Here is an 11801-nt window from a genome sequence, read left to right as displayed (position 1 = left end):
CATGCCTCTCTCTCTCTCTGCCATGCTTCTCTCTCTCTCTCCACCATGCCTCTCTCTCTCTCTGCCATGCCTCTCTCTCTCTCTCTCTCTCCACCATGCCTCTCTCTCTCTCCACCATGCCTCTCTCTCTCTCCACCATGCCTCTCTCTCTGCCCTTCTTCCTCCTGGCGAATACAGGATGTGTAATGTAATGGTGCGTTGATTTATGGCAAGCGGTTGTTCTCGCATTACGCATAACTGATGTCGGTTTGAGGCCTGCACCTCTCTGCCTGGGGCGAATGTTTACCATACACCCCGAGATGGGTCTTTACTCACCAGCAAGGAGCCGAGTGCGTCCTGATGAGTGAAGATTGATGGGAGGGTTGCCTTCCCAGAATGCAGTTCAACAGCAGCAATGATTTCTGCTCCGCTTCCGCTCCCCTCGTTCGCCGTTCGCCACCATGCAGACCGTGCGGGAGACGGGGGCTGACTCTTGGAGCGGATCGCACACTCACACACACACACACACAGACACACACTCACACACACACTCACTGACTCTTGGAGCGGATCGCACACACTCACACACACACACACACACACAGACACACACACACACACACTCACTGACTTTTGGAGCGGATCGCACACACACACACACACACACACACTCACTGATTCTTGGAGCAGATCACAGATCGTTTTTTACTCTGATTTGCAATCATCTCTGCTCCGAGGCATTAGCGCAGCTCTCTGCATACCTGTGTGTGTGTGGGGGGAGGGGGGATCCAGCACAGATCCAGCAGCTCAGATGAGATGTCTGTCTGTCTGCCACGGGAGACTGATAACCTTTCGGTCAGTTGACAACACAAATGAAGACTGTGGCTTCTCATTACACAAGTACAAGTATTTAGTAATGATTTATTAACATAAGGCGCTAAGACTAGCATTAAGCCCTAAACATGTCATACGTCATCAACTTACCTTGTTGACGTATCCAGTGATTAGTATCTCCACTGTCATGTCACCATAACTGATAGTTATTATAACAATTTCACAATGTGACCTGCTGCTATATCATTCTTATGACGCTGAGTTCAAGAAAAGTGTTTCCCAGTGTCCTTTTGGGGGAACCTTTAATGGTTCTACTCTGAGACTATCCTCTGGAACCTTTAATGGTTCTACTCTGAGACTATCCACTGGAACCTTTAATGGTTCTACTCTGGGACTATCCACTGTGCTAAAACCAAGGGCTCAATAATCAGCCCTTGTCTTCCAGGGATAAGGACTTGAAACAACTGCTTATAATGCTAATGTTTCTGGTTCCCATATGATAGGCACTAATAGGTTCTGGTTCCCTTATGATGGTCACTAATAGGTTCTGTAGAGAATCCTCTAATAAGGGGCTTCTCTACATGACTGTTAGCCCCGTATCAAAAGCCCCGTATCAAAGAACGTTGGATGAATGAACAGAAATGGAAGCAGCATGAATTGGAGAACATATTGGGATTCTATAAAAGATTCTGCCACAGACAGGGAGAGGGTCATTGGTGTTTTTATGATAAGAATCTTCTTTGTGGTGGGTTTTATTTTTTGCTTGTTTCTTCTGTGGCCTTCTCTGGCCTGTTACCCAGAGCACTAGCATCCATTAAAGATGATTTATGCACAAACACACCAGTGTGTGTGTGTGGGGGGGGGGCAGTTGTTATCATCGGGGGGCTACTTACTGAAGTGTTTGTTTTGTCCTCTGCCAGTACAGGCAGTCAGGTGCACACACAGACACACACACACAGATACACCCAAATACACAAATATGCACCCACATACACAGAAATAAAAACACACACAAACTAATTTTCTCTCACAGAAATACTCATGCAAACACACACTCACGTACTCACACACACACACACATGCTTTATGTGTGTGCATTCCTGCATGCCCACGTGCACTCTCTCACACCTATTAACACACACACACAAGCATATCCTTATACACACACAAGTGCGTAATCTTTGTGGGTAAGAGCCCTTATGCACAGGTGCAAGCTCTGTCTGTCACTCTCTCTCTCAGACACACACACACACACACCTGTTTGGCCTCAGTAATGTGTTGGTGCCTGAGCTGGGCTTGGCAGCATACCCCTGAGGGGGCAGGTGGAGGTGAGCTTCTCCTCCTCTCCTGTCCCCCCCTCCTCTCCTGTCCCCCTCCTCTCCTGTCCTCCTCTCCTGTCCTCCTCCTCCTCTCCTGTCCTCCTCTCCTGTCCTCCTCCTCCTCTCCTGTCCTCCCCCTCCTCCTCCTCCTCTCCTGTCCTCCTCTCCTGTCCTCCCCCTCCTCCTCCTCTTCTCCTGTCCTCCTCCTCTCCTGTCCTCCTCTCCTGTCCTCCCCCTCCTCCTCCTCCTCTCCTGTCCTCCCCCTCTCCTCCTCCTCTCCTGTCCTCCTCTCCTGTCCTCCTCCTCTCCTGTCCTCCTCCTCCCCCTCTCCTCCTCCTCCTCCTCCTCCTCTCCTGTCCTCCTCCTCTCTTCTCCTCCTCCTCTCCTGTCCTCCTCCTCTCTTGTCCTCCTCCTCTACTGTCCTCCTCCTCTCCTGTCCTCCTCCTCCTCCTCCTCCTCCCCCTCTCCTCCTCCTCCTCTCCTGTCCTCCCCCTCTCCTCCTCCCCCTCTCCTGTCCTCTTCCTCCTCCTCCTCCCCTCTCCTCCTCCTCCTCCTCTCCTGTCCTCCTCCTCCCCTCTCCTCCTCCTCTCCTGTCCTCCTCCTCCCCCTCTCCTCCTCCTCCTCTCCTGTCCTCCTCCTCCTCTCCTGTCCTCCTCCTCCTCTCCTGTCCTCCTCCTCCTCCCCCTCTCCTCCTCCTCCTCTCCTGTCCTCCCCCTCTCCTCCTCCTCTCCTGTCCTCCCCTCTCCTCCTCCTCCTCCTCTCCTGTCCTCCCCTCTCCTCCTCCTCCTCCTCCTCCTCTCCTGTCCTCCCCCTCTCCTCCTCCTCTCCTGTCCTCCTCCTCCCCCTCTCCTCCTCCTCCTCCTCCTCCTCCTCCCCTCTCCTCCTCCTCCTCCTCCTCTTCCTGTCCTCCTCCTGGTGAAGTATGCCAGGCCGGTGTGCCAGTGCTCCTCGCCCGAGAGCCCAAATCCAATTACAGGGATCAGAAGGCTGAGAGCAGCCAAGCAGTCACACTCAAGCCCCTTCATACCTGCAGCTGCTGCCACTCGGGAGGTTTGTGTGTGTGTGTGTGTGTGTGTGTGTCTGTGTGAGTGTGAGTGTGTGTGTGTGTGTGTGTGTGTGTGTGTATGTGTGTGTGTGTGTGTGTGTGTTGTAGACCTACTGAAGTATGGTTCTATATAGACGTCATTGTTTATGTGAGGGTGTGTATCCGTGTCTTTGTATATGTATTAATTTGTGCATGCCATTTGGTGAGTGCATGTATGTGTGTGTGCAGCCAAATTATTGTAGTTGTGTGTGTGTGTGTTTGTGTGTGTGTCTGTGAGTGCAGTCAGGAGCAGCAGTTAGGTGTGTGTGCGTGCGCTCGATCAGGAGTCGTGGTGAGGTGTGTGTGTGTGTGTGAGTGCAGTCAGGAGCAGCAGTTAGGTGTGTGTGTGTGCGCTCAGGAGTCGTGGTGAGGTGTGTGTGCGTGCGCTCGCTCAGGAGTCGTGGTGAGGTGTGTGTGTGTGTGTGTGAGTGGCAGTGAATTGGGTGCAGCTCTGAGAGGGGGTCGGCCCACGCACCTCTCCTCCCAAACACTCTCCACAGTGAGGGACCACTTTTCTCGACTCCCTCAAAAACCTTTCAGTCTTTCAGGAATCCACTGCCCCATCCCTCTCCTCTCCACCCCCCCCCCCACCGTGCGTCAGAGAAGCCGTCTCCTCACTGTATGACTGCACGTCCTGGCAAGAGTGGGCTGCAATGGCCTTCACCCATCTCTTTGTGGCCTAAGACAGCGGCTTGGTGTGGGGAGAAAAGTCATTGCGGCCGTGCAGCGCTCTCTGTAATAGCAGGTACTTAAGTGCCATTGTGTTCCAGTCGGGGTGGCATCACCGCTGGGAAGGGAGCTGGAATATGACTGCCCCCTAGGATGCATCATTTGCCCCAATTTTGGAAATTCAACTTGTACCCAATTTTAAAATGTGACAATACTAATGAAAAGAAAATGTGTAGAATATTAGCTGGATTGAATAGTATCTAAGGGGTCCACCAAGCCTCTAAAGTTGCTTCTTAGCAGAGCCTGTATCCCCGCTCTGGAAAAATCAGTTTTTCGTAAATAGCTTCCAAAATAATGCATTTAGGCCTACAGTGTCAATGAAAGTTAAATATAAATGTGGCTATTGCGCATCTTTTGGTACCAGTCTGATATCTCTAGCTTCATTGGTCTCTAAAATATTGCATTTTCCCCCTATTTTTAGCATTTCTTTGTCCCAATATCTATAAAAAGCAGATGTGAAGGTAGTCCAGTCATGGTCTTATATGAAAATCCTTTTTTTTTTCACATTAACATAAGTATAATATAAGTATATACTCTTTTGATCCCGTGAGGGAAATTTGGTCTCTGCATTTATCCCAATCCGTGAATTAGTGAAACACACTCAGCACACAGTGAACACACAGTGAGGTGAAGCACACACTAATCCCGGCGCTGTGAGCTGCCTGCAACAACAGCGGCGCTCGGGGAGCAGTGAGGGGTTACAGTAGGTGCCTTGCTCAAGGGCACTTCAGCCGTGCCTACTGGTCGGGGTTTGAACCAGCAACCCTCCGGTTACAAGTCCGAACTGCTACAAAGAACACACACTCTTTACATGTTTCCCTTCCTCTTCCTCAGGTTTGGTGTTTTCTTTCTGTCTGCTTCCACCACCTGCAGAACATTCTGGTAGTTCTTCTCCACAGAGCCTATGTAGTCTGTGCTGAGCTTCACATTACGCTCTGCGATGTCATTGACCACATGCAAGGCCTCATCTTGGTGGTTGCAGTGTTCAGTGGCTGTTGACGCATCATGGAACGACCTGCAGTTCTTCAAGAATTTGCTTCGGTATTCACATGTTTCAGCAGTGATCTCCAAGAGTGCAATGAAGGCCTGTGAGAGACACCAGTGGTACTTCACAGCTGAGATGGTACCACTAGCCTTCTTCAGTAGCAAGGTACCAGCCGAGCACAAGAAATCCCTTGCTACCTTGCTTGCTGTCAAACCATCTACCTCCTGCACATGTCCAAATGACAGATATGGCTCAGGTTTCGGCAAACCCAAATTTCCAGGAAAGATAACCCAAAAGACGACACTGGCAAACCTGGGACCTGATTTGTGGTATATCTTTCATCTTCTGCAGCTGGACCCTGCTTTCCTCACCACTGACATCTCAACCTGGCCTGCTCACCCAACCTACAAGGAGGCCTTGATTCACTTGGAGTCCATGAATGTAGTCAATGACAGTGTAATGTGAAGCTCAGTACAGACTACATAGGCTCTGCAAGAGGCAAAGAACATTACCAGAATGTTCTGCAGGTGGTGGAAGCAGACAGAGAGAAAACACCAAACCTAAGGAAGAGGAAGGGAAACATGTAAAGAGTGTGTGCTCTTTGATGTTAAAACATCAACGTCATATGGTGGTTAGTTATTAAGAATTATGTTCTATATATTCATGGATTACCCATTTGCTCAGTCATATAATATGTTTGTAGGAGGTTTACAGTTTGTCTTACACTTTGAAATGTAAGGTGTTCATACAGTAGTTCTAGAATAGGGTAATGTTAGTTAATGGAATATAATTTAAGATTTTATTGATGGCTTACTTTCATGCTGTTATTATGGAAAATCCCTGGCAAATGCTATTTTTATTGTGTCTTCCCCCCAAAAATGACAACTGCCATATCTCAGGAAGTAATAAAGATAGAGACACACAGCTGGCACCAAATGATGCACAATGTACATATTTATATTCAACTTTTTTGACATTATAGGGCTAGATCTATTATTTTTGCCGTTATTTAAGAAAAAAATTATATTTGTATGTCCGTTGTTAGTTGGAAACTTCAGAGGCTCGGTGGACCCCTTAGATATCAAAAGAATTTTATAAAATTTCTCATGTATGTTTAATTTAGTTAGTGTAAAAAATCTATTATAGGTACAGATTGATTTTCAAAAAAATGAAAAAAGTGGGGCAAATGATGCACCCTACTGCCCAAGGATGCGCCCTACATGCCAAGTCATGCCATCTCATGGGGCGCCGTAGTGTTGCTCTGCTCATGAATGGCCACTCTCCAGTGTGTGGTGTTGGTGTGGAGGGTGTTGGGGTGGGTGGTGTTGGGGTGGGGGAGTGGTGGGGAGAGGTGAGTCCACGTTATCACTGTTAGGGCCAAAGAAAGTTGTACAACAAACTGAACAAGTCGGCTTCTTTTTAAACAGAACCTGCAAAGTTTCCTTTACATACTTAAGGCATGACTATTGCCTATAGTGGTAACCGGGTGATAAGTGGGGTAACGGCCTTTAAGGTGTCCTGTTATACGGAATTAATGGACTCGGGCGGAGATCTTTGCCTTCCCCTCGTGCATTAATTCTGTATAATGGGACACCTTGGCGGCCGATATCCCTTACTTATGTTACATCATGTCATGTCATGGTTATGTTATGTCATGTCATCTCATGTTATGTTAAATTATGTCATGTTATGTCATGTCATGTTATGTTAAATTATGTCATGTCATGTTATGTCATGTGGTATCACTGCTCCCCAGTCCAGACCAGTCAGGGAGGCTGGGTTACAGTAGCTCCTGTCCTTGATCAACTTCTGCCGACCTGTCAGTGAACTCGCAGGACGTCCACAGGCCGTGTCCACCCCGTCCCTCATCCCTGTGCCGCCCAGCGAAGCTAAATCCTCCAAATGAAATTGCACTTAAAAAGCGACGAGAGGGAGAGATATGCTCGATTAAAATCTCCCCACGCAGGAAGCAATTAAATTTCCGTCTGCACCAGCTCTGCCCGACAGTTTTTTAATCCCAGATATTCAAGCGAGCTGATATTATTCACAGTGAAGTTGTCTTTTAATCCCACTCTCTCTCTCTCCATCTCTTTCTCACTCTCCCTCTCTTTCTCTATCCCTCTCTCTCCATCTCTCTCTCTCTCCCTCTCCATCTCTCTTCCTCCCTCTCCTTTTCTCTCTTTCTCTCCATATCGCTCTCTCTCTCCATCACTCTCTCTCCCTCTCTCTCCTCCCTTTTGGGAAAATCCCTTTCTGAGAATGTGTGTGACATTGCACATTGTCACGTGTCAGTAATCAGACCGCGCCACACATCCGATGGGTCAGTAATCAGACCGCGCCACACATCCGATGGGTCAGTAATCAGACCGCGCCACACATCCGATGGGTCAGTAATCAGACCGCGCCACACATCCGATGGGTCAGTAATCAGACCGTGCCACACATCCCATGGATGGAGAACTAAAGTCAGGAACACTGAGCAGAGAGACCAGCCAGTGCCCCCTGACGGCCCCGTACCTGGCAGGAGACCATTCGCTCTTTAACATGACCGCGCTGGACAGCCACTTATGTGTGCGGATGAGAGAGTGGCAAGCCACAGCAAGTACAGGTACCGCCTGCCAGTGGTCACATCTTCAGAAAGATAAATCATTCTCCTTTCTCTTCACAAGTAACCTGCCTGTCCTCTGGGGGCAACTTCACAGGTCTACTGCTGCAGGTGTGAATAGTATTATGGATTCATTAACGCACAGGTGGGATCTGGCTGAAATGAGGTCTACATATGGAGGAGCAAGCAGCTCTCTGACTTGCTACCAAGTTGTTGACAGTGGGGGAGGATTTAATTGGCTCTTGCTGGAGGCCTTACACTCAAGTTTTGCTTATTTAAATATTCATTTTTGAAGTGGGTGGGGTTGCAAAAATCTTGCAAAAATGTTTTAGAGTTTTTTGATTTTTTTTTTAACAGTTAATCAGTAAATGAGGACTCAAGATGCTACCTCATGTCTTGCTCTAAAGAAGAAAACAAGCGCCCAAGCAATTAGCCATTTAATTAAAATCTCACTATAATGGCAGCATCTTCAGCAGCTGCAGCATTGCACCCCCCCCTCCACCCCCCCACCCCCCCCAGCCCATCCGTATCTTCTCAGAAATCAAGTACCTTTGAAAGCCACATTTATTCTTCTTATGTTTGCCTCTTTGCGATTGTTCACTTCAAAATCTAATCTGTGTCAAGTCCACTTGATTGTGTTGTAATTAGGAGGCAGCATCAAGCCTGATCATTTGCATTCAGCTGCGTCTCTGTTCGCTTCACAGACGCTCCCCTGACAGTTGTGTGTTTTTATAAATATGGCATGCTTGTGAAGTCGGTGTCTGCTTCATGTTGGTTTGTCAGGAGGAATGTGAAATCCTTGATCAAATTATCAGGGTGGATCTACAAAAAAGAAACTCCCGAGTAACACAACTTCAATTGTTCAAACGCAATCCTCTCTCTGTCTGTCTGACTTTGTCATAAACTGATATCTGATGTCTGTATATTGACGTAGTGAGGAAATGCAGCACCTTGCCAACTACTGGCTCTATCTCTATCTTTTCTCACACACACACACACACTTTCTCTTTGTCTCTGCTCCCTTTCAACCATCCTGTCGCTCTCTCTCTCTCACACACACACACACACACACACACACACACACACACACACACACACACACACACATTATCTTTGCTTATAGTGTTTTTGGCTGTGAGGAAATGCAGCTCTAATCGACTCTTTCTCTGCGTCTGCGCTTGTTGTCTTTCCTCCTCAGCCACCACCGTGGTGTCGTTCTCGTTCGACGTGGGCAACGGGCCGGTGGAGCTAAATGTGCACTCGCCGACGCCACTCAACGATGACCAGTGGCACCGCGTGGTGGCCGAGCGCAACGTCAAGGAGGCCGTGCTGCAGCTGGACCAGCTGCATAAAGAAACGAGGCCCGCGCCTGCCCAGGGACACACACGCCTCGAGCTGTACAGCCAGCTCTACGTGGGTAAGACACACACACACACACACACACACACACACACACACACACACGCCTCGAGCTCTACAGCCAGCTCTACGTGGGTAAGAGACACACACACACACACACACCTCGAGCTGTACAGCCAGCTCTACGTGGGTAAGACACACACACACACACACACACACACACACACCTCGAGCTGTACAGCCAGCTCTACGTGGGTAAGAGACACACACACACACACACACACACACCTCGAGCTCTACAGCCAGCTCTACGTGGGTAAGAGACACACACACACACACACACACACACACCTCGAGCTCTACAGCCAGCTCTACGTGGGTAAGACACACACACACACACACACACACACACACCTCGAGCTCTACATCCAGCTCTACGTGGGTAAGAGACACACACACACACACGCCTCGAGCTGTACAGCCAGCTCTACGTGGGTAAGAGACACACACACACACACACACACACACACACACACGCCTCAAGCTCTACAGCCAGCTCTACGTGGGTAAGAGACACACACACACACACACACAAACAAATAGATACACACACACACACACACACACACACACACACACACACACACACACACACACACACATATATAGAGCTCTACAGCCAGCTCTACGTGGGTGAGACACACACACACACACACACACATACTAATAGATACACACACACACACACACACACAGGAGCAAGACATATGGACTTTATTAGCTTGTTGTGGCATTATTACACACATGCAATCCTTGGTGGCATGAATGGGTAATGAGCTGTATGTAAATGACTATACTTCCACACTAACCTGATTTTCCTCTGCCTTTCATTTATCAGAGCTCAGGAAGCCAAGTGATGGGTCTTGTGTGGAAAAGCTAGTTAATGTAGCCGTGGAGTAGAAATGCATGCAGTCTTATGAGAGCTCCTACCAGCGTCATCACTGATATCTCCTGAGCCTCAGTCCTGAGCTACGAGCAGTGTCACATTAATGGGTTTAGAAATGGCTTCACAGAAGTGACACTCTCAATTATTCACTCTCACGTCTCTCTCCCTCCCCCCTCTCTCTCTCTCTCTTTCTCTCTCTCTCCCTTTCTCACTTATTCACTCTCACTCTCACCATCTCTTTCTCTAACTCTATCTATTTCTCTATCTCTCTCCGGTCTCTCTCCCCCTCCTTTTCCTCTCTCTCTCTCTCTGGTCTCTCTCTCCCTCCTTTTCCTCCCTCTCTCTCTCTCTCTCTCTCTCTCTCCGGTCTCTCTCTCCCTCCTTTTCCTCTCTCTCTCTCTCTGGTCTCTCTCTCCCTCCTTTTCCTCCCTCTCTCTCTCTCTCTCTCTCTCTCTCCGGTCTCTCTCTCCCTCCTTTTCCTCTCTCTCTCTCTCTGGTCTCTCTCTCCCTCCTTTTCCTCCCTCTCTCTCTCTCTCTCTCTCTCTCTCCGGTCTCTCTCTCCCTCCTTTTCCTCTCTCTCTCTCTCTGGTCTCTCTCTCCCTCCTTTTCCTCCCTCTCTCTCTCTCTCTCTCTCTCTCTCTCTCTCTCTCTTTCTCTCTCTCTCTGCCTCTCTGTCCCTTTCTGCCGCGTGGCCGATACATAACTGTGTGCAGCGGAGCAGCAAAGCCGTGTCCTTCACAATACAATGCTGTGCAGGAGCAGGGGAACCTGCTGCAGATCTGTGAGGGATTACCGGCAGCACGGCCACTTGCTCAGTCTTTCACGGCCGCCCTCAGTCCACTTAACACCAACGTCAAAAGATCAAAGTCTTGCAGAGTTTTCCAAAAGGGCTCCCGCACCTTCGGTGACCTCCTCACAGCGGCACAGTCCAGCTGAGGTCAGGAGAGCTACGCGGGAGCATGTACTGCTTCACAGGTTGAGCCGTCGCTTTGCAGGGTATTCAGAGGGAGAGTTACAGTGATGTTTGGTGGAAAACAAATCCATTACAGCGGTGTTATCTTTTTTATACAGCAAAGGGATTTATGAAATGCTAGGCTATTCAATTATTCAAGAGAGCATTCTGTTATGAGAATAAATAGGTAAATAAAGGCTAGCTGGGTTTGTCGAGTCTGAGTGGCCTAATCGCATTGACACAGGATGTGTGACTAATAATAAGTTAATATGCTTAATGCTAACATTAGCTGTGGCTCTCGTTATGGCTTTGAAAGTATTAACAAGAGCCGTTCGCAATGCAATTATCTCACAAAAAACTGAATGCTTTTCAAATTTCCATTCGACTATTTAGCTAGGCACTCATTCTCCTTCGAAAAGAAATGTCTTTGAACGCATGTTAAGCATGTTTGGGACTGGAGAAAGCAATTGCTTTGTTATCTCTGGAGCTTTGCTGGAAGTCAGAGTGGAGGGCCCACAAATTGAAAGCTGAAATAGGGACAGAGTAAATCTTATGTTGCTCCAAACTCCAGTTAACCCTGCTCTTTTTGTCCATTTTAATAATATACCATCAAACAGATGCTTGATGTTTTAAATAATTTCTCAAGAACGTCTCGCACAGACAGTTACTGAGGCAAAATATATGCAGGTTCGGTCCGTTTGCCCTCCCAGACATAGCTGTTATAGCTGTAAGCTGTTAGCTGTGAGGAAAACTGTCCGTGTTTTTTTATACGGAGAGTGTACGCTTTTGTATTGGCAGCTCATTTACATGAAGCCGTGCTGTCGAGGATTCATCATCAGAATGGAGGGGAATTGAGCTTCTCCAGATCAGAAGACCACGTGACCCGCATCTCAACACGGTCATTAAACATTCGGCCGGAGAGATAATGAGCTCGAGGAAATCAAATGCGTGCGGAAAGGTGTCCCTTTATCTCTGCCAGTGTTGTTTCAGATTAAACATAATCTTCGGC

At 48.3% G+C, this 11801-nt stretch overlaps 1 protein-coding gene across 1 annotated transcript in view; it reads left to right on the top strand.

Annotated features, from left to right (window-relative positions):
- Nucleotides 1–11801, top strand: part of cntnap2a (contactin associated protein 2a) — a 233628-nt gene that overhangs the window by 164400 nt on the left and 57427 nt on the right. Inside the window, exon 17 of the mRNA XM_076291413.1 lies at nt 8734–8952. Coding sequence (XP_076147528.1) covers nt 8734–8952 — 219 coding nt within the window. The remainder of the gene's footprint in view (nt 1–8733; nt 8953–11801) is intronic.

The sequence above is a fragment of the Alosa pseudoharengus genome, unplaced genomic scaffold, assembly GCF_046254945.1.
Source record: "Alosa pseudoharengus isolate Yale_2024_CS ecotype anadromous, Long Island Sound unplaced genomic scaffold, YU_APseudo_1.1 YU_APseudo_1.1_scf_18, whole genome shotgun sequence".
NCBI classification, from domain to species: domain Eukaryota; kingdom Metazoa; phylum Chordata; class Actinopteri; order Clupeiformes; family Clupeidae; genus Alosa; species Alosa pseudoharengus.
Note: the sequence above shows the minus strand (reverse complement) of the source record. Positions and strands in the feature narration are given on the sequence as shown.